We start from the raw sequence: 25,497 nt of genomic DNA, 5'->3' as shown, positions 1-25,497 counted from the left end.
AGGTGAATGAACTAAGGAAACATGTCATAACTGATGCTTGCAAAAAAGCTTATTTCCCATCTCTGCCATTGATTTGTTTGTGATGAGATCGGTAGCCCCTCAGTGCTTTTTGTTTCTTTGTAAATTGGGCAGATGCTTATTTCAGAAAAGAAAAGACAAAGAAAGCTTTAGAACTTGTAGTGCGGAGTAAATGCATATGAAGATATTTATCAGTTTGTAGTGATTGGTAAACTTGGGACTACGTTTACAATCTAGAGGTCAGTGGTAAAATAGCTAATTTCTTAAATGTGTTGCATCCAAAGGTCAAAACAAGCTGACAGTGGGGGATGTCCCTTCTGCTTGCTTTAGTCTGCTGTCTGTGAGTACAATACTACCATTGCATGATTTTTTTATTTGACTGGTCTGGTTGGAAGAACTGTATACCTGTGTAATTCTGAGGACCATTTTCTTTTAAGACGACAGTTACAGACTATGCAGAGTGTCTTAATGGGGGAACATACTAAGCAAATGTCTTAATTAGTTAACATTGTTTTGGCACTAGGTGGAAGCTTCTGCATCCAGAACAGGTGAGGAATACTGTGGTGTTATACTTGTATTTTCATTACAATACAGGCATGGAGCACATGTGCAGCTACTGCAGTGTAGTTTTAAGCCTCTAAAGCTGGGAAGAGGAAACAAGCCCAGTGAGCAAGCTTACAGAGGTGTGAGAAAAACGGAGTTCTTCCTTCTCTAGCTTTGCTTTTTGCATGTTTTTATGTTAATGTCTGCTAAAACTAAGAAATTTTGGGTTATATCTTTTGGTCTAGACCATTTTTTATCTTTTTTTTTTTTGGTGCAGGAAAATACTGTACCTACTGTTTGGTGTAGGAGAATACCTGAAACTGTTGCATAGTGTGTATCTGAGTAAATAATTTTTTTTTTTTCTCTCTCTCTCACACACACAAGATACAGAATCTCCCTGGAGATGGGAGTTGATGTTATCTCTGCAAGCTTTAGAGACAGTTTTAATGCAAAATTTTCCTGAAATATTGCGGTTAAATTCCTTCCTTTAAGGAGGACACAGTTGTCTCAAAAACAAGTGCCTCCAATTATAAATTTAATACAATTCTGACTAGAAAGTCCTTAGACTGGAATGACAGGTCAAAGCAGTAAGCTGAAGGGATCTTTCCATTCCCCAGAATTCAGGCTCAGTTAAACACGTTAAAGAACACTTGGAAGCGACAAGTAGTTGGATATTGTTTATTAAACGTTTCTGACAATGTAGAAATGCTTATAGATGTCTTTTTTGATATGGGAGACAGATATGAATGATACAGGTTTTTGTTACAAATTGAAAACTCACATGGGATGCTGTTTCATTCAGCAGTTTGCTTAAGTAATAAAAGGGCAAATTACTGAGATGAAAGAAAGTATTGTGTGGTAGCAGAAAGATGAGGTACATAAGTTAGGCATTTTAAAGGTATTTAGTAGATTTTTGGCACTGTAGGGAAAATTTTAGATTAATCTCAGATGGGAGGAGAGCCCACTGCCATTCTGGGTTCCATGAATTCTTCTTCTGGATTTCTTTCTGCTTTTGGAAAGACCTTTCCAATTATACTTTTTTTTTTTCCCAGGTGTGCTTAATTTTTTTTCTTCACCTGCTGTTTAAAATGAACAGAAATTGAACATTTAAAACATTTAAAACTGACTGAGTGTTAAGAGTGGAGTGAGTTTGCAGTAAGGTTACTTTATATATATTTAGTCTCTGTTCTTGTTCTGTAACGTTTAAGACTTGCATTTTAGGATGAGATTGTTTCATGCTTATGACTGTCTGTATTTGGGAGTGGGAGGATTCCAGAATTTCTTATTTCAAAGGCTCTCAGTGGGCTGTGGAAGATGATATAAAAGGACTGATACCTGCCACAAATGGATGTTCTGTAAGTTGAGGATGCTTTAGACTTCCAAACTGCTGTAAAGGGTGCTTATTTGACCCAGGAGTGTTCTGAGATCTTGTAGTGGGAACCATTGTACAGAAATCCTAATGAGATACAAGACGTCTCACCTGCAGCCATATAGAAACTAAAAGATCATGTCTGGATTATAAACAGATGTCTGGTTTTGCTTTTGAAGTGTGGTCTGTGCTGAGCGGTGGTTTTAGGTAAAGGTTTCATCATAAGGCCTTGCCAAATTTATGGCTCCTGGCTTCTGAAATGGGGAGCCCTTGTTTCCCTCTCTGACCCCTGTTCCCATCATTTCTCCCTTGTGCAGTCACCTCCAGCATAGCTTCAATAAGACCAAGTACCTTTGCTGTCTCCGGCCTTCATGTGATTCTCATGCTCCTGGACAGACCCATCTCTGTTGATAGTCCTTCATAAATTCTAAGGACTGCTTGAATACATACATTCTGCCCCTCTGCTCTGGTGAGAGCCCAGCTGGAGCACTGCGTCCAGCTTGAGCCTTCAACACAGGAGAGACATGGACCTGTTGGAGTGGGTCCAGAGGAAGGCCACCAAAGTGATCAGAGGGATGGAACACCTCTCCTGTGAGGACAGGCTGAGAGAGTTGGAGTTGTTCAGCCTGGAGAAGAGAAGGCTCCAGGGAGACCTTATTGCAGCCTTCCAGTACTTAAAGGGGGCTTGTAAGAAAGATGGAGGCAGACTTTTTAGCAGGGCCTGTTGCGATAGGACAAGGGGTAATGGTTTCAAACTAGAAGAGGGTAGATCTAGACTAGTTAGAAGGAAGACATTTTTCACAATGACGGTGGTGAACCACTGGCACAGGCTGCCCAGAGAAATGGTAGATGCCCCGTCCCTGGAAGACTTTAAGATCAGGTTTGGACGGGGCTGTGAGCAACCTGATCTAGTTAAAGATGTCCCTGCTCACGGCAGGGGTTTGGACTAGGTGACCTTTAAAGGTCCCTTCCAACCCAGACTGTTCTATGAATCTATGAGTCTTTAAGTTCATTAAAAAAACCCCACCTGTTTCCCCCTGCCAATTTCTGACATTCAGGTTTGTTGAGGTGGCCTGTGGTGCAGCCAGGTGTGTACCAAAGCTGGCTCTAAGTGCAGTCAGCAGGGAGATGGGTATAGGAATATCTTCTTTTTGATGACAGAGAATGTTCCTCTTGTTTTTCCTGTGTGTTCACTTTTCTCATTTTAGCTCTGGCTACTGCTGGGTCACTGTAACTCAGGGGTGTTTGGTTAGATTAGGACCCTACTGCTTTCATCAACTAAGGCAGGTCAGGCAAGCAGGAGGTAAATAGAGGGGAAGAGGATAGCTTTTAATTCAGATTCTCACTACTAACTAAGCTTTATGTGGTTTATTCCAGTCACATATCTGTTTTCTAGATGGATAACTTTCTTTTTCACCCCTACTTTTTTTCTTAGGCCTGGCTTATGCTGCTTTGGACATATTTCATTTGGGAGTGCTAATTTGTGTTTTCACAGTATTCATAGATTGTTAAAACACTGAGTTTCTAAGACCATTACAATTGTGTACAAAGTATTTATCATAAATACTAACTTTGAAATAGTTTGGGCACCATTTTGAAGTGATATGATTTTCAGAGCGTGTTTAGGGTTTTTCCTACTTGTCAGTACTAGACACGAGAGACCTATCAACACAGCTTTGGTTCACACATTGTTCAATTGTCAGGACATCATATTGATTTGACATTCACATTCACTGCAGACGACCTGAGCATCTTTTAAAATTTATTATCTTATTTAAAAACGTAATGCAAAAGACAAAACATAAAGTAGTACAGAATCGTCTGTAAATAAATAGATAAAATCTTTAAACATAGGGCTGTATTCCTGACAATTCTCACTGCTTTCTGTTATTGTTTCTCATCAACCTTGTTCAGTGATATCCTGCTCTGCATGATATATACTCTCAGTAGATATAGAGAGGTGTCTGCTTAGTTGTCACACTGGTTCCACAGTTGTCTCAAATTTTTTTTCATGGCTATGTGACAAACCAAACTTAGAAATTGTTCTGGGGCAAAGAAAAAAAAAGGTGTTGCTGGTTTGGTATTAATTCAGAGTAATTGTCTCATCTGATTCACTTTACAGCCACGTGAACATTGCTGCTACACAAAAGAAGGAGCAGTGTGAGTACTAGAAGCAGAACAGGACCACTTTTTTGAAAGCCCGTGCAAACTCAAGTCTTATGACTCTGACAGTGTTAAGTGAAAAACACAATAAAATGCTTCCTAACGTAAATGCAGACCATTGCTGAAAGAAACAGTCCTGCTGTCCTGTCACACATGAAGTGTTCGTATTGCTTTCCTTGCATTCTCATGATTTCATGACTACTCCGTAAGCTGAGTTAGCTAGTTATCAAATGCAAAAATAATCACTGGTTCTCCTTTTTTATTGTTTTCTTCCCCCTCTCCCTTTCCTCTCCCTCGGCTCAGAGCAACAAGCTGATCTGATTTCCTATACGGTTGTATGATCACTAGGTCTGATGCAAGGTGAGAATTCAGAGTATGGGGGTACAGGAGATCAGATGACTGATTTTTGCTGCAGCAAGCAGTTGAACCAGGTTAAATATAACATGAAACTGTGTATTTTATTTGAACAGTTCTCTTTTCTGGAGTCTTATCCATAAGGTCTGCTTATGTAAAAAGATTTACGTGTTACCTTTACAGAAGACCAACACCTTACCACATCTTCTAGACATTTCTGGAGAAACTGCATTAACCCCCCCAATTAATCGGCATTCCTTCACAGTGTTCTTGAGCAGGTGAGGTGACTAAAGCTATGGCACAGCATTTCCACCCCTGTGGTCTACACAGTCAGACTTGGAATCAGTATGTAGGACTGAAACAGTTGCACTGCTACTGATGTGCAGGCTTTCCTTGATTGTGGATACTGCTGTTCACAATCTGTGTTACTGTCGAACTTGGGAATTGTAGTCATGCATTAAAAAGCCATTAGTTGTTTTAACAAATGTATAGTGTTAATGTATTAAAAGAATGACCCAAACCCATTCTCCCAGCAAACTTTTCAGCTTAAAATCTGTAATTGTTTCACAGCCTTTAACACCATTGGTCATTGAGATGAACACAAGAAGTTGATAAAGCAAATAGGAAGAGTGCCGTGTTAGAACCTCTTTTAAATTTCTTTTGAGAGCTTCCTTTCATGGAGAGTTTCTTAAATGTTGCTTTTCCCTTGTTACCTTTTGTATTTTGTGTTTGTAGGTCTCTCTTCTTCTGGCCAAGAACTTTTTCCTTTTAGAGAAGAAGCTAATGGCTAAAAGATAATAAAAGATACTAAATGCTTTTGGTTCTATTTTATTTTTTTTAGTTCTTACTAAGGTTAGACTATCTTGTTTTTGTCTGTTTTTGACTGAGATACCTTCAAGAAAGCTAAAGTTACTTTAAGCATGCTGCAACAAACTTGGTAGTAGCATTAGATGATGAACCTGTCGTTGCTAATCCAGATAATAATCTCTAAAATCCTGATCTACTTCAGAAGTCATCTGAAAGATTTTAAGATGCAGAAAATTTTAAGATGACACTGTCAGTGAAAGAAATCGAGGAGAGACTGCTGTATTACTGTTACCTACACATTTTTGCTTCTGTTCTGCTTCCTTTTTCCTGTGGATTCAGGTCATCATGTAGGTCTGCAAATACTTTTGCAGGTAGAGAGGCATCATAGGTGTTGTGGTTTAGCCCCAGCCGGCAACTAAGCACCACGCAGCCGCTCGCTCACTCCCCCTCCCGCAGTAGGGTGGGGGAGAGAATTAGGAAAAAAAACCTTGTGGGTTGAGATAAACACAGTTTAATAGGACAGAAAGAAAGAAGGAAACAACAATGATAATACCAACAAAGGAATGTACAAGAACAAGTGATGCCCAGTACAGCAATTGCTCACCACCCAGTGATCGACAGCCCGTCCCTGAGCAGCGATTTCCGCCCCGCGGCCAACTCCAGTTTATGTACTGGGCATGACGTCGTATGGTAGGGAATATCTCTTTGGCCAGTCTGGGTCAGCTGTCCCGGCTGTGTCCCCTCCCAGCTCCCCGTGCACCCCCAACCTCCTTGCTAGCAGGCCAGCACGAGAAGCTGGCAGTCCTTGACTGCTCAGCAACAACCCAAAACATCAGCACATTATCAACAGTTTCTCATCCCAAATCCAAAACACAGTGTCACACTGGCTTCTGTGAAGAAAACCAGCTCTATCCTGGCTGAAACCAGGACAATAGGATTCCAAAGCAGCAGCTGCAATAGCAAAGGAGCAGGACTGTTTCTTTGATGGCCGTGCTGACTTGTGCTGGTTTATAGAACTGATTGGACTTTCACTGCCCAAAAGGCAGCCTGTCTTACTCCTCACCTCTCCTTGTCTGTGCATACCCATCCCTTGCTCTTGCACTATGAGATCTGGTTAACTGAGGGGTCATCTCACAGATATCTCGGGTAGGTAACTGAGCGCAAAAAACCCTGGGTGACGCTCTGCATATGGAGCTGTCTGACCTAACTCACTGAGAGGATGAAACAAGTGCCAGAAATGGAGCAAAGGAGAGTGGAACTGAATGGTCAGAACAGGGCTGTGAGACTGCCTCCGGTTTCAGTGATAAGTTTGTTCTCTCAGCTATCTTGTGAAACCTCACTCCAAAGATAGTTTCACCTTTTTTTGGCTTATGCTAATTTAATACCTTTCTGTTACTCAAAGTAGCAGTGGTGTTCTCCCTCTCGTCATGCCTTATTTGTTTTTTTTAATGCTGTTGATGCTAACAACTGTGAGGCTATGTAAGCTGAAAACTTCATACTTCCCACCCCTTAAAATTGGCTTCTTCTTGGTCACTAACACCTGGACAAAGGAGAGAGATGATGAAAGCACATTGCTGGTAGTGTGGTAAAGGAAGATTGTTTTGTCTTACATAAGATTTGCTTAAGCTGATCATGAAACCCAAGGTCTTTTGGTTTTTGTATGTAAAAAAACAAGAAAGAAAGAATTTGTAGTGCAGTTGCTAGAAATACTTCTTAAAGGCACATAGTGAGTGAGGGCAGGGTACATAAATCCTGTTGTGAGCCTGAGCTTTCTCTTAATATGAAGAACCATTATATTAATTGAGAGCTTTGGGTAATCTAACAGACAAAAAACAGTCTAATGACTCCTTATGCAGTGGCTATATAGCACATATGCATGCATATACTTGTATAAGAATTGGGGGACCTTTTTGCAACATTCCAGTCAAAATCGTCTCTCTTGCACTCAGAGTTACTGACTTGAGCTGTGAGAGACTTTGTTTTGTTATAATTCAGTTAATTTAAAACTTTGATCAAGAGTTACACTTAATTTTTAGTTTCAGTAAATTTAAGTGCATCTTATCCTGAATATTTTTTCTTTGAGTTTATGCTATGGAAAATATTTAAAATTCTTCTAACTTTGCCCAGGAGCAAACTATAAAAGCAGATGTGTGATGGGAACTTCAGAAAAACTCAGTGGGAAAAGCAGAAATTGGCTTTTCAAGGTGTTTGAAATCACATCTTTTCCAGCACTGTTTTGTTGTGTTTAATGAATCTTTTGATTCCCTTTTTTGGGCATTTTTCTGTATAATTCTGTGTAACACTATTTAAAATGCATCTTAACAGTTATATCACTGAAGCATCCATGTTTTGGAATAGGGCTAAAATACTGTGTATTTCTTTCTATACTTGTTTGCTGTCCTTTAAGTAGTCTCTGGAAATGTATTTATTTTGTTCATGATGCAAAGTTTCTTAATTGTGTGAGTATTAATATACATATAGTAATTGTAACTAAGGCCTTTACATGATTTCACTATAGTTTCCATGTTTATGTACTTACCATAAAATCAATTCTCAGAGCAAGATGGTGATCTAGAATTAATTTCTGTTTGTAATATGCCTGTTAACTTTATATGTGGGTCCATTCACTTCACATTTATGCACAGCTCTGGAGAAGTGATTGTGTTTTAGAGTTAAAAGCAGACAATGTATTGTGACTGGAAATGTAGCTCAGAAACACAGATCTAGCCATAATCAGTCTACTTACTATTGATTTAATGAGGTACACATGGAGGCATCTGGTCTGTTTCCCCCTTGGAATCATAGAATCTTTGGGTTGGAAGGGACCTTCAAAGGTCATCTAGTCCAAACCCCCTGCCGTGAGCAGGGACATCTTCAACTAGATCAGGTTGCTCAGAGCCCCGTCCAACCTGGCCTTGAATGTTTCCAGGGATGGGGCATCTACCACCTCTCTGGGCAACCTGTGCCAGTGGTTCACCACCCTCACTGTGAAAAACTTCTTCTTTGTATCTGTCAAAATCTGCCCTCTTTTAGTTTGAAACCATTACCCCATGTCCTATCACAGCAGGCCCTGCTAAAATGTCTGTCCCCGTCTTTCTTATAAGCCCCCTTTAAGTATTGAAAGACTGCAATAAGGTCTCCCCAGAGCCTTCTCTTCTCCAGGCTGAACAACCTCAACTCTCTCCTTACAGGAGAGGTGTTCCATCCCTCTGATCACTTTGGTGGCCCTCCTCTGGACCCTCTCCAACAGGTCCGTGTCTTTCCTGTGCTGAGGGCTCCAGAGCTGGATGCAGTACTGCAGGTGGGGTCTCAGCAGAGTGGAGTAGAGGAGGAGAATCACCTCCCTTGACCTGCTGGCTTCTTTTGATGCAGCCCAGGATACGAACGCCTTCTGCCCAAAAGGAACCCCTAATCCAGAATGGCCATAATCACTTTGATCATCATTGTCCTTCCCAAGTTTTTCACCATTTTCAATAGCTTGTGGATTTTTAAGTATGATTCTGTCTTCTTCCCGGGGAAGAGAACTGGTCCTCTGAGTCAGGAAGGGACAATGAAGTACAGCCGATTTAACTTGGGTACCTGGTTGCTTTCTGTTTGGAGCTGCAGCAGTGGCCTTTTGTGAAAGTTCTCACAGTGCTTGCGTTAGGATTTTACGAATTGAAGCTGAAGCCGTTCCTCTTTATTTCTCTGTTCTGTTTCAGAAGAGAATGGCGTAGTACTGTTCTAGAGAGATCAGTTTTGTTTCTGCTACGTGTGATTTCATTTGAACTGCTGAGCTATGGAAGTGTATCTTGGCGAGAAAGCCTTTTTGGTTAAGTTTGTGGGGAGGAGGAGATTGAGGTCTATTAAACCCATAGAGTTAAATGCCAGCACTCATTAATTTGGTTTGAAAAACTAGTAAGTAGGGTAGAAAGGGAGAGAATATGAACTTAACAGTATAGAACTATTGTAGAAATCTGTTTCTTTGTACACTAGAGTAAAAAATAGCTTGGTAATACTAGATGCCAAAGGGGCTTTTGCATGGCAGTAAAATTTTGGAGAAACTGACTGGAGAAACTTAGTGTTCCAAGTAATAAACTGTGGCTGCCAGGTGGTAAGTGATGCAGAGGAGAAAATGCTTGTGCAACTCTCAAGGGGGAGGTTTAGTTTGGTGTTAATCAATTAGTGAATTTCTAAAAATTCAGCGCTCAGCTGCTTTTCAAAGGTTAAGTTCTAGTTTAAATAAAATTGCATTTCAAGTGCTATGCTTTACCGCGTATGACCCAATTTGTGGGCCTTTATGTTGCTTACATTCATTTTGTAAGATAGCTAGATATGTAAAGTTAAATAAACACTTTGCAGTAGGCTTTTGAGGTATACAATAGTATTTTGTTAATGTTAATTCGAATTTTGTTAGTTATTCCTAAATTCTGCCACTCTCTTGGGAGAATGTCTGTTGGAAGTATGCTGAGTTTTAAAAATTTTAGACATCTAGTTCTGTTTGTTGAGTTCGGTAAGGGAACGTATATCTTCTTGTTGCCAGTAATCTGCTGTTAAAGTTCGGGGCATCTCCCTTTTGAGCTTTAAGCTTGCTTTTATATGGCAATTAGGGTGAAGCACATTTATTTCTCTGCAAGTAAACTGTAAGTAATTATTAAACACTTTAGAACTTTAACACAAATATTATGCAGTGTCCTGTGGCTGACAGATATTGGGAGGACAAATGAACCAGAAATAGTAATGCACTGTTTTGAGAACAGGAGTGAGTCTAGGTTTGTAGAAAAAAATCAGTGATTTTTCTTAGAACAACTGGTTAATTGGGAAAAGCACGTAGCAGAATGGTATGTCCTCAAAATACGAGGAAGGGTTTGTGTGCTGGAAGGCTAGCCTGGTTCTCCCAGATGAATTAAGTTGGATTTATTATAGCCTACTTGCTGAGTGACTGTTCGTTTGGGTAATGTTAGCAACCGCATGGATGGATGGATGAATAAATTTGTATAACGAAGTTGAGAGAGCTGGAGACTTTTAGGATAGCGTACAGATCTCTGAGGAAAAATCTGGGTAGTATTTTTGGGAGTTCTCAGTCCCTGTTAGCTCCTGTTGGGAATGTGGTGAGAGCTCGTGTATGTTTAGTGCTGTTGAAAATTTGATTCAAATTTTATTTTTTGGAATGCTGCATGTGCGATGACTATGCATTATTCCACTCATATGCTATGCCTGTTAGAAATTTATTCCACATACTGGATCTGTCTGAGGACTGAAACCCATTTTTCCTGCTTTATTTTACTTACGTATTTCAGAGCGGTTGGCATTTATTAGAGTTTTTGTCAAAGACAGAGGCAGTCACTGAAGTTAAATTCTTCTTCTGAGAAGTGGCTGCTTATGGCAGCTGTGGCCACAGAGGCGAGGATTCCTTTCGTAGCTATCCATGTTCTACAGGGAACGCTTTAACTTTGTTGTCACGTTTGGACACTTCTCATAGTCACACAGTTCTTCGATAAAGTCTGCAAAATGTATACATTTGGAAGCCAATTTGAAAGAAGAAGACTTAATGACTAGAATGTTTTATGATGCTGGATTCATGGCAGCACTGAATAGAGAACTTGTGCAAACCCACCTGCATCATTCCTGCTCTTTTGATCCATTTGGTCAGAAATGTGGTATGGTAGGTCATGAACTTCCATGGGTAGCAAAGCAGTTGCAAGTTGTCTTCAGGCACAGATGGAAAGGCTCGGTGCTTTTCATAATGAAAACCTGTTTACTGACTTAAGTTTTTCTAATGTACATATAGCAGTAAAAATAAATGTAGTATTTCTCCTTGAGAAAGTTTCTTCTTTGTTACTCTTATTGTCCCATGGGTTTCTTCCCCAGGCCATAGCTTCTGACATTTCCAGCTACTTTAGTCTTTTCATCTATCATAGTCCATCAGTTAATGCTGATGATTCAAATTGCATAAAAATAGAAGATTAATATTAGTATTTTCATTTACACGTAAGCCTACCCAGGTCTCCTTCTGCTTGTGTATTAAATACTTCAAGCATTTAGCTTTGTATCACACCATTTTATTGAAGAAGTTGGCTATAATTCTTACAGTCACGTGCTGTACTTGAAGACCTGAATTTGAGTTCTAAGTACTTCCTGGTCTTGGTGACTGTTTGCTTTTTTGACTGTTTTCCAAAATTATAATTTGTAATGAAAATACTTTTATGAATTTATTTGATATTACTGAGATTTATTTTTTGTTTAAAATGCCTGATGTTTGTTATAAAAGCTCTGTAATTATTTTTTGTGTCCTTGTAAATATTTGAAGTTTTAGACCTATCTCCTGAAACCATGTTCCTCCCGTGAAAACATTTGCATTGTTTCAGCTGAAAGGACAATTGTTTGTAACATGCAAACTGGACACAAGAGACTGCTTTGCAGTAGCTATTAATCTGCTGATGAGCTGATTCTTGTGGAGATCGGAAGGGATTTGTGTGGAGTGCAGACTGTATAGAATGAATTTCAAAAAAGTCTAGCAATTTAAAATGCTGCTTGGGTGTGAATTAAGATGTTCAGAAGCCGCAGAATGCCATCAATGCAGAAATGCTTCTTAGAGTTTCCAAAGCACAAGAAAGGTGTAACTGGGTGGATGAAGCACCAATGCTTAATGGACTGTAATACGTGTGAGGTTGCAGTTTTAAGAATTTACGTATTCTGGCTGTGGATGTGATTGAGTTGCAGAAGTGTGTTTGGCTTGTAAGCTTTACAGGATATTGTTACAATGCCTGTATTTGGGCACTTAGCTTGTCCCAGTTGTGTAGTGAGATCCATTATTGTAGAATCCCTTCACTGAGGCTGAAGGTCAAGCATTTTGCCTTGTGTTTAGCTCTAGGGTGGCAACAAGCACATAGTCAGCACAGGAGTTTTATCTGATGGGCAGCAACTTGTTAAGTTACGATAACTCAGTTTTGATTTATGTCTGTATTTTGAGGCATTTCATTTGGAATATGTGCCACCTAAATGATAACTCTCTTAAGAGATAGGCTTTTTAATTGAGAAATTGTGATCATGAGATAAATTTGTCATAGGGAGGAAGACAGAAGGTACTAAAAAACCCCTGTGTGTATGAATGAGGAATGGGATGTTTCAGAATTTTGTATTGTTTCCAGAGTACGTGTATCTACCCTAGAATTGTACTAAATCAGCTTGTCAAGAGGGCAACTGTCATCCTGAGTATCTTGTTATGCAAATAGGCTCTACCATGTTAGATGTTACTGTCTCAAGAACTTTCTTAGGGTATAGATGCATGTCTTCTGATCTCTCTGGTAACAGCAGTAGAAGTTTCTGCCTCTTTCTTCTGTTTTCACTAGAGCTTAAAGCTACCTTGATTTTCTGTGGACTTCACGGGTTCATGGGATGGCTTCTGATCTGCTTGGGTCAAAGTAAGCTTTTTCAGTGGAGACCAGAGACTTTGTACTTCAGGCTCACCTGCTGGGAATGACAAGCAGCAGAACCAGTTGGGCCAACTGATGAGGAATCACGCATTTATTCCACTCAGTTCTATCATGTGCTGCTTTGAGCTGTCTTTGAGAGAAACTTGAGGCTTTTTGGCTTTATTTGAGGGATGTGGTGTAACTGGTCAAGTTCATTCCCAGGTTATTACAGTTCGTATTGCAAAAACTCCTTTTGCACTTTCATCTGAATACTGTGATGTTTGCTGTATAATGTTAAAGATCTACTGTATTCCATTTTGGAGAGGTTCATCTTGCAGAGGAAGAACAAAGAAAGCTGGTACTGAGTGAAAGAACAAGTCTCATTCAAGTGCAGGATTTACATCTGGTTTTATAGTGTGATATTCCAGCCTGGGATTATTTATCTCATGGGGTCAAAGAATACACAAAAGTTCTATGATAACCTAAGAAATTGTTCCTCAGGCACTGGTAAAATGGTTGTTATATGTTGATAAAGCTCATAGTATGAGAGAAGCATGAAATCTCCCTTTCCTGGCTCTTGGTATTGGTACTTCAGAGGATTCTATAGCTGTCTGTTTGCTGTGTGTGTGATGTTATGGGCATCTGTTGAGAAAGCCAACAAATGGACCAAGTTGTTATTTGTCAAGGTACTTGTGTATGTTCTGAACATCTGCGTTCTGCATGTTTGTGAGGTTGGTTCATTGTCCACAGGCAACTGTGAATGTAGCTCACTACTACTGTTCTGGGACCAGGATGGTACTATTACTGCAAAGGAAAGAGCGTTCATCTCCATTTTCAAAAACAGTTTTGACTACCTCTTAACCATTCTTTAAATGACATTTCTGTAACATCTCTTTTTTTCCTTTCTCCCTCTTTGCACTTGTGAATTGGTTCTTTGGAAAAGGAGTTAGTTGTATACGTTAATATCTTCTGTGTTACTGCTTTCAGCACATTATAGTGAATAAATACTATTTTATCAGCCCACTCAGCAATAATGACCATTAACCTGATTGTTAACTGCTGGGTCTCAGATGGAATGCTGAATACAGGCTTGTTCCAAAATGGCAGAATCTGTCTCCTCTTTTTACTGTAATAAAGCTGCTTCTGTTTGCAGCACTGTGTTGCTGGGAGACAGCAGCTAATTTTTATGGTGCATGTCAGTAATAGTGATTCAAATTATGCATTTCATTGAGTAGGTCTTCTTTTTGTTTGTAAGCTGTCTTCTGTGAGGGGAGAGAATTTTTTTTTTTTTGTTCTGGGGAGAACAGTATTCAGACCAGAGAAAATGATTGAATCTGGAACAAAAGCTGAGGTTGTTCTGTTGATAACGTCGTGGTACTTCCAAAGTCACTCCGGGGGGGGGGTGGCCTGGGCTGAATTTACACCAGTCTGATAGTCAAGTCTAATGCAGGTATTCAGGAGAATTCCAGGTGAGGCATATAAATCTCCTCAAACTGCCGTTTTTATTTTTCAGACTCCGTGGTGCAAAGCTTCAGAATATTGTGTGACTTTAAAGCAAAACAACAAAATAGACTCTGAGAATTAGAAATGGATATGAACGAAAAAACTATGTAGTTTTGGTTCACAGTGAAGATACGGTGGCAATTTTGGTGCTCTGTAGAAAATGCAGTCCTTTTTAAAATGATTGTTAGGCAGCTTGCATGTGGATTAGGACATGCATGCAATTACAGTAGCAAAAAGTGAGTGTAATTGGGCGTGCACCTAAATGAGAAAATGCATGTGTAAGGTGGAATCTGACTAATAAGTTAAAAATCTTTTGCTTGCTGAATCTGTACTCCTTTTGTGGCTAAAGGAGGTGGTAGTCCATTTCCTGATGTTGCCAGTCTGCTTAGGTTTTTAGCAGTGTCGTGTTTTTACTCTTGCTTGAGATGCCTCTCTAAAATGGGGGGTGGGTGTGTGTCTGAAGCCTGCTTGCTTAAACACGCAAGTCATGTCAGCTGCAATGCGGCACTGCTTGGTGCTAATGAGGTGAGCAGCCAGAGCACCCGTCTGCTATGTTTTCTCATCTCTGTACAGTTATGGCGATGAGGATTGGAAAAAGGGATTGGATATGGCTCTCATTTTTGGCCTTTCCAGAGTGTGATTCTGTGTCCTCCTGAGGGCTGGGCAGCATATTTCTACTTCCATTTTGGGAGTTAGGTGGTTGCTTCACTATATTTAAGGCAAGCTCTAAAATACAGCCTGGCTGGGAGAAGAAAAGAAAACAGGGAGTACAGAGAGGGGGACACCCTCCTCCCTTCTCCCCCAGATTGAAATGAAATATATTGCCTGGCAATATGTGTCTTCAGGTTGAGTAGATGCAAGTCTGTATTTCAAAAGTAACATCATTGGAATGGAGCTAATCAGGTAATTAATTCGGGCTAGAGCTGAATTGTTACAGCTGGCCTTTCATAGGCACAGAAATGCAGATGCACTGTGATTTCTCAGCTCACCTCTTTCTATTTTAACCTTTAAGGTGCTAACAGCAGTGTGAGCTGTGTATTTTATATCAAAGTCAGAAAGTTTTACTTTGAGCACAAGGCAAATAAAGTGAACATGAAATCCTATTTTCTTTTCCCATCCTCGGATATTAGACTGTCTTCATCAAGCTTGATGCCTTCCCATCCAATCCTGTCGTATTCCCATTCCTGCAGACTGTCTTTCAGTCTTTCTTTTTCAGAGACATAGTCTGTAAAACTACAGGTCATGATTAGGTAGTACATTGGTCTTGGTGGCAAAGCTGCCACTTTCTAGTTCCAGCCTTAATGTCACGGTGTGCTGCCCTTGATGTTATTGTTATTTCTGAGTTCTTATTTAGTATAAATCTGATTGTTGAAATTATAGTAAAAATACTGCTGATTTTTTTTTTTTTTTAAGGGTCATACTCTGTTACTTTGGCAATACGTTGTGTAATGTGATACCACAAACAGAGGGATCAATACAGCTGGGACTGGGAAAGGCATGAACTGTGCCGTGTAGGCAAGAACCAGCAGTGGGAGGCAGGAAACTCCTGAGCTATTGATACTGCTGATGTGAATGTAGTGTGCAGCTATGGGTGCCCATAGAAAGGATGATGTGTCAACCTATAAAAACGTCCTTCACTCTGGGAAGGAGCCCAAGATTATGTGCCCGAATACAGTCTGTTCTTTGCCTAGTCCTAGTTTTAAGTGGGTTAAGAGTGACATACATGAAACAGCACAACTGACAAGATGCATTTTGGGGAGAGTTGTGCTGTTTTAGCATTCATTGTTGAAGCCTGATATCTCTGTTGTGGTCACATATAGTGCAGTATTACTTTGCATCTTTACCTTCTCCTGAAGACCTTGTAGTTGATTGGAATGATTCTCTCTTCCTTCTTTAGGTCTCCGGGTGAATGGGGAGCTCATTACTGCTTACCCACAAGTGGTGGTTGTGCGTGTACCAACACCTTGGGTCCAGAGTGACAGTGATATCACAGTCCTTCGCCACCTAGAGAAGATGGGCTGTCGATTGATGAATCGTCCCCAAGCCATCCTCAACTGTGTCAACAAGTTCTGGACATTTCAAGAACTTGCTGGTCACGGTGTGCCTCTTCCAGACACTTTTTCATATGGTAAGGCTTTTGGATCAGAAGGATAGCATTAGTTGCCTACAATAAGTTATGCTTTTGCTGTGCAAAAGATACAAGTCAAGTGTTGGAAATCCATAGAATTAAGTAGCATGAGGCTACTTCCAAAGATAAGTGTTCAGTAACCGGAAAAGGAAATTAAAGTCATAACACTCAGATTCTTGTTTTGGCTTTTTTGATTAGCAGTGATGCTTTGGGAAGAGTACTTCAGCCTCCCAAGCAACTAATTTTGGCTGTTACTACTAAACGACTTCTAACTCTTTTCCAGTTGCCCGAAACCATAGACAAGAACTTGGGGAACTAAATGTCACAGGCTACTATAAAGGTCTAGACTTTGGTAAAATCTGAAAGTAGATTAAGCTTTTATATGAATAAAAATATCTGCAAATACATTGGTTATTGTGAAAAGACCAAAAGAGTACAGACCCTCGTGTTCAACATTTAATAATTGTTTGGGGTTTGTTTCCCATCAGACCAGTTAATTTTTAATGTTTCTTGTGCCTGCCTCTGGACACTGTGGTTCCTGACAGTGCTAGATTTGAGGAACCATTTGTCTGACCTACCCTGATGCTATCTCTACTTTTAATTACATTATATTAAAGAATTGAAGATACTTCTCAGCCTCCCTTTCCTTCTTGGGAAATACCAGTGCTTTCCTTCCCTTTGTGTGGTTTTACCGATAGGCTTTTGTAATGGGAACTTGACAAAAACACAAACAAACTTGACAAAAACAAAACCATGGGTCAAATATTTCCATCAATTACTATGAAAATACATCTGAGAAGTAACATATCCTTTCTTAGAGGTGTGGTTGCTCTAGCCCTTTGAGAAAGGAGTGAGTTTTTAATTATTTTTGTGGGGAGACCACAAATGATTGGAGAACATATCTGTTGTTTTTTGTCTTTTTTTTTTTTTTTTTTAACACAAGTATCAAGTTACCAGTGAGGGCTGGCTTTGCCAAGAAAAACAGGATGTGCTGAATGACATGTTATTCCATGCCATGCATTAAAATCCATGGCTGCTGCTGGCTTTGTGACCAGTGTCTTGACTTGACTTCTGTGCTTTACTGCACGTGCTGTTAGAGGACTCTCATCACTCTGTCTGCTGACTTTCTCTTCTGTATTCCTTGTACTGTGGTCAGCCTTCTGTAAATTGAATTGAACTCAGATAACCTTGAAGTGTCAACCATAATCATGTGAATGATCATTAAAAGCTACTCTCTAAGGTCCTTACACATGTAATGAGATGAACAGGTTGAAGTACTACTTCAGGAAATAGGGAGAATGAGATGCAGGAGACTTAAGCCTTGGTAAGGGGGGAGGTGGAGTGACAAGACTTGGGTTGTTGCTGCTTTCTGGATTATGCCTTGTCTTTGTATTCCATGTTGCTTTCCTGGTTAGTAGTTTGGATGGAACTTTTAACTCGTGTTACGTCTGTGCTATTTTCCTGGTAGGCATTTGAAAAGGTGGGAGTTGGTAAAGTAAAAGGGCTAAACTGGAACAAGATGGTAGAGTCAGGGCATTCAGATTTGGAAGATTGGATTGAGTCTTTTGGGGTTGTGATCAAGAGGCCTTTATCAACTTGTGTCTTCCTTTCAAAGGAAGTAGGTGTTAGTATCCCACAGGTTACAAACGCCTTCAAAGTCTGATCATGCTCCATGACCAAGTTCGTCTTAACTGATAGCTTTTTCTCCATTACCTAAGCTGTAAGGGTGGGAATGTGTAGCAATTACATCCCCAATTTGGCCACACCAGATTGGTGGCACATAATGTTGTTGGTTTTCTTTTTGCCAGGTGGTCATGAGAATTTTGCCAAAATGATTGATGAGGCGGAAGTGCTGGAGTTCCCTATGGTGGTGAAGAACACGCGGGGTCACCGAGGTGGGTGTGAGGTCAGGGGTGAGGGCAAGGAGTATTCTGAGCAGCACTCTTTAAGACTTTTGTCTTGTCGAGGGATAATAGTTAAGAAGGTCTTCTAATAGGTGTTGGACTTCTTTGCGGTACATCTAAATTCTACCACCCTCCTGAATGTTGAGTAGGTTATAACACTGGGAATTAATTTTAGTAGAACCTAGTCTTGCAATAGCAGGGGGGATAGGGTTCAAAATCATGGTGCTTTGGTGACTTCTGTGAGGAAACCTTTGAACTGGAATAATGGAAGGTCTGGCCTTAGGGAAGCAGAGGAAACCTATGTGGATTTTAGGGATGTTTCTAAATAGGCATATGAAATGAAATCTTAGTTCATTTAGTCTTAATTTGACTTTTTTTCTCCTTGACTTTGTCTGTAATTAGGATTCTCTTTTAAATAAATATCTCATCTACTGTTTGTCAAACTGTATCTCTGTTTTTCAGAATTGTATCTCTGACAGTGCTGGTGATAATACAGCAGGTTCAGATTAAATTGTTCTGTTATCAGTCTTTTAAGTGTTGAATATGAAACAATACCTCAGTTTAGTTTAATGTTAGAAGGTGTTCTACTAAAGGAAACTAGACTTAAAATCAATTTCAGAGGTTATTTGCATGGGGAGTTCCATGTTCCTCAAGCAGTGGTCTGTGTTATGGAGACCTTAAATCCTGAGGAAGCAGAGGCTGCTCCAGTCAGGCTTTGGAAGACTTGGTGGAATTATTCTTCACACGTTATTCCTCCAGATTCTCCTACTGCTGCATTTCTGTTCCCATAGTTAAGATAGACAATTTATCAATTGATTTTTGTACTCTCTTAACATTGTAGCATAATTGAGTGACAGTTCTGGCACAAAAAATTTGTGCAGCCTTACTGCAAAACATAAATCTAATACGACACATGAAAGAGTGCTTAAGAAAGAGGGACAGCAGTTGGGAAATGTTGCTAGAAATGGAAAGGGATGTTTTCTTCTGAGACTAGAAATGAGATGGAAAGTGGTAGAGTCTGTTTCAGGAGTGATTTTCATCAGTATTATAAAACTGGAAAAGAACAAAGAAGTCTTTGGTGCCCTCTAGAAATGAAGGGGAGTGAAATGACATGTTTTAGGTTAAACAAAACAAGTCCTTGAGATGTTTGCTTGCAGAAAACCCAGTGATTTTGAAAGAGGTTTTTTTTTTTAATTCAAAATTGCAGTATATTCCATTCATTTTATGTTTTTTGGAATCTTCTGCTAAATTTATCTTCAATACTGTGAAGTCTTGTGTTTTCCTGTGAACATAGTTGTTCCACTGCAAACCTCATTCTGGAGTTGTGAGCTCTTCTGAGTATTGGGAAGAGAGCAGCTCTTGGCAACTTTCCAATAGTCAAGCAGTTCTGCAGTGGCACATTGGTGATTTCAGGGTTCTTAGCTGACTGGTGTTTAGCAGTTTCATGTCATTGGTTCCTGTGTGTCAATGCTGTAGGCTGCGGGTTCAGTCATCTTGGATGAACAAAATGTGCTATTAATTAAATGTCTGCTGCTCTTTAAGTATTTCTTCCTCTCTTCTCTCACTAAGGACTTGTACCAAAAGAAGTTGAAATTACAAGACCATCTCCTTTATCTAAAGCTTGCTATCGTCTGTCTTTCCGTCTGTCTTTCCGTCTGTCTTTCCTCCTCATATGGCTTCTCAACTCTCTCAGTACTTGAATGCTTAGAAGCACTGAAGCAGTGGAACACTGATGTCCACAGAAGAATTTGTAAACGGGCATAAGCTACAGATGGGGCCTGTGAGAATGGGCAGCATGCTGGTCAGAGGTTTTACTTTTATGTGCTGAATGATTGATGCAGCTCAAATCAGTAGCTTCGTCCAATCTTTCGATGTTCTTTTCTTCATACAGGTAAAGCTGTGTTCCTGGCACGAGACAAGCACCATTTGGCAGACCTAAGCCATTTGATCCGTCATGATGCCCCTTACTTATTTCAAAAATATGTTAAAGAGTCCCATGGCAAGGATGTACGTGTCATCGTAGTAGGAGGCCGTGTGGTGGGCACCATGCTCCGCTGCTCAACAGATGGGAGGATGCAGAGTAACTGCTCACTTGGTAGGAAAAGCATTGTTCATAGTTTTGAACAGAATTTTTTAATCCTGTTGAAAAATCACAAACCTGACTGAAATAAGCTGCAGGTTTTATTTTGTATTAACTGTGCTTACTGTTGGGGGATTACAGAGGAAACACTAAGGATTAAGTGAGATGCGTGTTGAGCAAACACAGAAGGAGAAACAACCTCTGCCCAAAGTATCAGATGGATAGGATGGATGAAAAGGAGGGGAATGTTCTAGGAACACAAAGGAGCAACTGATGTGGTAATGGCAGTGTCATGCTAATGCCATGTTATTATTCATTTAATTCTGTTAAGAGGAACAGAAAAAGAAGGAAGACAGAAGGTGAGGTGAAGGAGACAGCCAGCTGGGGAGAGGGTAGAAGTGTTAAGAGAGGAAATGTTGAAGGCAATAAACACTTGGATTGCATTGTGCAGCTGCTGTGCTGCCTTAAGTCTGTCAGGCTCCTCCCTGCAACCTTTTCCCCGAAAGACCATGGCTGGGAGGAAGAGGAAAGTTACTGCATTGGTTGTAGCATACTCAGAATGGAGTTTCTGTATAGCTTTGGGTGTAGCATAGTGGGGTTTGTGAGGTATGAGGGTAGAAGGAGGAAGGAGGGTTGAGCTTGTCTGGCTGAAACTGTACTGAACCTGGGATAAAATGTGTTCATGTGTAGTACCTAGTTTTGGTTAGTCAAAATGTCTGAGAGGCTTTAGTTACTGCTTGATGCTGAGGAAATACAGCTTGAAAGATTTTTCTGCTAAGTGTTTTTTGGTTTGTTATTGGTTTGTTTTGTTGGTTTGGTGTTTTTTTGTGATTTGTTTTTTTTAATGTTGTGATAGATGAAGTCTGAGTTGGTTAATACTTACACAATGGACTGTGGACTGGACCAGCTGCGGTTCAGATACAAATGTTCCCTAATTTTTGCTTTATAGACAGTAACCTATGATAGCAAGCCGAGAGGGACATGAGCACATGATAATGTCTTAACCCCAATTCCGCTCAATTCTATCTGTTAGAGCTGTAGTCTTGTCAGGAACACTTGGTTTAATTTTGCTGAAAGATTTCTTGTGATAACGTACAAATATGTATGGAAAGCCTCTACCTTAGAAGGAACAAGGGTAGTGTGTTGTCATCTTTTTAATATCCCAAGGTCATAAAAATTTATGGTACCTTTCTTGACTAAAAAGTCAGACTTACTATTTTTTAAACAAGTTACAATCTTGACCTGCCTTTGGCAGGTCAGAATCTTTTGAAATCCTGCTGTGGCTTCAAGTTCATTAATAGTCACTGTGGAAAGGAGGTTGCTTTCTGAGTCATCAGCAATACGCTTGCAGGCTCACTTTGGAGCTTTCCAACCACAAGGCACCGGCCAGCTGAGAAGGATGTCAGTCACCTGTGACCAGACTACAGACAGCAAGTTTATTTTCACTTTTTCCAGGTGGTGTAGGGGTGATGTGCTCACTGAGTGAACAAGGCAAGCAGTTGGCAGTCCAAGTGTCAAACATCCTGGGCATGGACGTGTGCGGCATTGACCTGCTGATGAAGGACGATGGTTCATTCTACGTCTGCGAGGCCAACGCAAATGTAGGTTTCATTGCCTTTGACAAGGCTTGTAATCTAGATGTAGCTGGTATCATAGCGGACTATGCCGCTTCTCTCCTTACCCCCGGTCGCTTGACGCGGCGTATGTCCTTGCTCTCTGTGGTGTCCACGGCAAGCGAGACTAGCGAGCCAGAGCTGGGCCCTCCAGCTAGTGCCGCTGTCGACAATATGAGTGCTAGCTCCAGCTCTGTCGACAGCGACCCTGAGACCACGGAGAGAGAGTTGCTCACCAAGCTCCCGGGGGCTCTATTCAACATGAACCAGCTATTAGCCAATGAGATCAAACTTCTTGTGGAGTGATGCCACATGTAAATAGATGACCAACAGAACTCTCTCTTGTAAATTTTTTTTAAACCAACTTGCATTGCTGTTTATCAGAGAAGCTCAGAGGAATGAGGAAAGGGGGGTGTGTGGTGTCAATCAGGAGAGCATGAGTAAAAGGCACGTGTGCTGTGATTGCTGCCCCTACTTATTTGTAGAACATAAAATTGTGTTCATTCTTCAGCATTGGTTTTCTAATGAAGATGCTCAGTTCACAGCCTAAGTGCGAATTTTATCTGGATGCTGCTTTGGTCCCCAGACACATTGCAGTTCACGTGTGTTCCCAGGAAAGCACTGAAGCATGATTCACGCTTGGAGATTTTCAGAAAGCTGTCTGGCAGCTCTCTAGAAACTTCCATGAATTACTGTGCCAGTTAAGTCTCTTCTACCTCTGTAAGGCTTGATCCTGTAAATTGCTGAGTGCCTCAAATTCTCAATGTGAGTCGAAGGTGTTAAATACCAGGGATTTGAAAGTTCCTGGACACCTAATTTTACTACTCTTATAGATGGGAGCTGTATGTTCAGGATTCTTTTAAAGTCATCACTTTCTGACCTTGCAGGATATGGTCTTTCAAATGATGAGGCTGAGAGAAGCGTCAGTTGACTTAACGTGAGCTTTCTGTACAAATCTGTAATTTGTGCCATCTTGATATTAATTGGCAGCTTTGTGTCTATATTTCTTTATAAAGCTTTTGAAGGAGGATTTTAGTACTTGTGTTTTTCTCATTTCAAATCCTGATTCTGGAAGGTATGTAGGGGGATTGGTCGTATTCTATTTGTGGCAGAAGTGGCACGTTTTAACTATTTTTTGCATGATTGGAGGAGATAAACAGCACTGTAATGTTTGGTATACAAAATAATGTTTAATCCAATGTGAAAAAGAATTACACTAGTTTAAAGCAAACGTACATCAACTTGTATTTGTTAGTGTTTTAGTCTTTTTGAGAGAGACCTGCAATGTTAATGTTCCTCTTTTTTTTTTTTTTTTTTTTTAATTAATACATGCTAGTCCAACACTCCCTTCTCTATGCCTGCATCTTTACCAGTGGCCAAAGTGAGAACACTGCAGACTATTTGTTAAGAAACACTAAAACACTGAGTTAAAGCCTGTATGTTGGTGGGTGGGGCGGTTTTTTGTAGTTTTTTTGGGTTTTTTTTTTTGTGGGGGGAAACATGGTAAGGTGCGGAGGAGGGAAAAGTTGGTTAAAAGTGGTTAGACATGTAGAGGTACTTTAGAATAAAGCTGCAGTTCATACAGTACTTACCAGGCTTACTTTTTCCCCACTGAAGGTAAAAGCTGATTTTGGCAGAAATCCAAAGAGTATAACTGGAGAGAAATACTCAGTTCTTAGCTTTGGGAAACATGCATCAGATTTAAGACAGAAAAATGGAGGGGGAAAAAAAAAAAAGGGAAAAAAGAAGAAAAAAAAAGAAAAAAAGAAGAGTGCTCAGCCAGAATTAAAAAAAAATATATAAAAAATATATATAGCCTAGGTCCACAAGCAATTAACAAATTGATCCTGAACCCTTATCTGTGTGTGGTGTCAGTGCACACACTTGTGAGTGTTTGTGTGTGTGCATTTGCTTTGCTTTATTTCTTTTTGGGTTTTGGCTGTTTAGCTCCTGATTTTTTCCCAGGCTGCCTGATTTTCCTTAGTCCTTCTGGCTGTGCATTTTCTCATTAGGCTTGAGCTGTTTTGGAAAACAGATAAACAAAACAGATACTGAGTCCATTTTTCAGTCCCTATCTTCCCCTTCCTTTTCCTCTTCCTTCTCCTCCCTCCCTTTTCATTCCTTTCTCATTCTCTGGGTTCACAAAGCCCTGGAACTATAGAGAGAGATATATATATATAACACAAAGATAAGCCTCTTTTTTTAAAAACAAGAAGTAAAACGTTTACAATTGAAAAAATCTTGTGAAAATAGGGTTTGTTTGGAGGGGGGTTGTGTGTGTGCAATGCTGCTGTTTTCTGGATAATTTAATGGAGCATGTCCCATGTACCCTCTGAGGCTCTGCACTGCCCACCTCTGTGGCCCCTCCTCACCTCTCTGCTGCTCTGCTGTTTTATCTTCACTTGGACCTTAAACACAACTCACGGACACTATGCAGAGAGTCTTCAAGAGGCAATAAACAGAACAGTATTAACCTGCTTTATGGAGGTTTGATCATGCTTCTTTGTACAGTTTGGTTTTTTTATTTTAAAAGGAATGTAATAAAATGGCTTTTTTTTGTAGAATTAAATATTATTATTAAAATCAAGTGAAAGGTTGGCTGTTGGTGTTAAGCAGGAGAACGGACCAGCTGGTCCAGCAACAAACGGAGCTTCAGCAGTAAAGGTATTTTCAAATCTTTTCTTCCTGAGCCTTCAAGTGCACAGGTTATACCTGAAGAAAATGAAGGTCTTTAACTCCCATGAAGAGTTGCAGAAACACAGAAAATGAAAGAATCCTAATTTTCTAATCACTGAGCAGTAAACTGTCTCTTCCAGAGGTTCTTCTCCCTTTGCTTGTTTATCTGTGGGGAATTTGGGTGGTATTTGTTTGTGGGTTTTTTGGGGTTTTTTTTTTTTCTTTTTTCTTTTGGAAAGAAATAGGTGGCTGCACTCTTTGGGAGGCTGATAGGTCAATCCTTCCCTTTTCAGCTGTGGCACACATGAGCACATGTGGAATAATAGTATGCACTACGCATGTGCTAGTTGGTACAGTAGGACCTCTATCACAGGAAACATCTTTTAGAGGAAAGAGCTGTTAACTGAACATTCTGGACTCTTTTTTGAGTCTCTCGTATTTTGCAGAGAAAGGCTGTGGTTCACAGGAACTTTACATTTCTGTCATCCTTTCAGAATGTCTAGGTTACACCTCACAGTAGTAAAGTCTGTGAAGTAAACGTATTTTTTTGAAAGACTAAGTGGATTGAAAGGTTTACAGTTTGGCTTCCTTGGGATAAGATGCTCCTCTGTGGTTGGTGCTTCCATTGCTAGTTTGGAGATAAGTATAGTAGAGATACGCATAGTGGTCAGGGAGAGAGACAGGATTTGAAACATCATGTACATTTGTTTGGACATTGGGGTATTGATACTGCATATGAAAATCTTGCTTGAGGTACAAATGGGCACTCTTGTCTGATGTGTTCACTCCCTACTTACCCATTGCTCCTGGAATAGTGAAATGTGTAGAATGGGCTGGGGGTGCAAGGGGGGTGTCTTGTTTTTACTTAAAGGAAAAAAAAATATCAACAAATCTAGTCTGTGGTAACCACACAGTGTTTCACGCTGAAGGTGAACTTTACAGATA

The 25,497-nt window shown here is 40.2% G+C and overlaps 1 protein-coding gene across 1 annotated transcript in view; it reads left to right on the top strand.

Annotated features, from left to right (window-relative positions):
- Positions 1–22,182, top strand: part of RIMKLB (ribosomal modification protein rimK like family member B) — a gene marked incomplete at its 3' end in the record, with an annotated part of 38,412 nt that extends 16,230 nt beyond the window's left edge. The window contains exons 2-5 of the mRNA XM_081999800.1: positions 16,049–16,279; positions 18,088–18,174; positions 20,075–20,278; positions 21,719–22,182. Of these exons, the coding sequence (XP_081855926.1) occupies positions 16,049–16,279; positions 18,088–18,174; positions 20,075–20,278; positions 21,719–22,182 (986 nt within the window). The remainder of the gene's footprint in view (positions 1–16,048; positions 16,280–18,087; positions 18,175–20,074; positions 20,279–21,718) is intronic.
- Between the last annotated feature and the right edge of the window lie 3,315 nt (positions 22,183–25,497).

Source organism: Phaethon aethereus, assembly GCF_964289735.1.
Source record: "Phaethon aethereus genome assembly, chromosome: 1".
Classification (NCBI taxonomy): domain Eukaryota; kingdom Metazoa; phylum Chordata; class Aves; order Phaethontiformes; family Phaethontidae; genus Phaethon; species Phaethon aethereus.
Note: the sequence above shows the minus strand (reverse complement) of the source record. Positions and strands in the feature narration are given on the sequence as shown.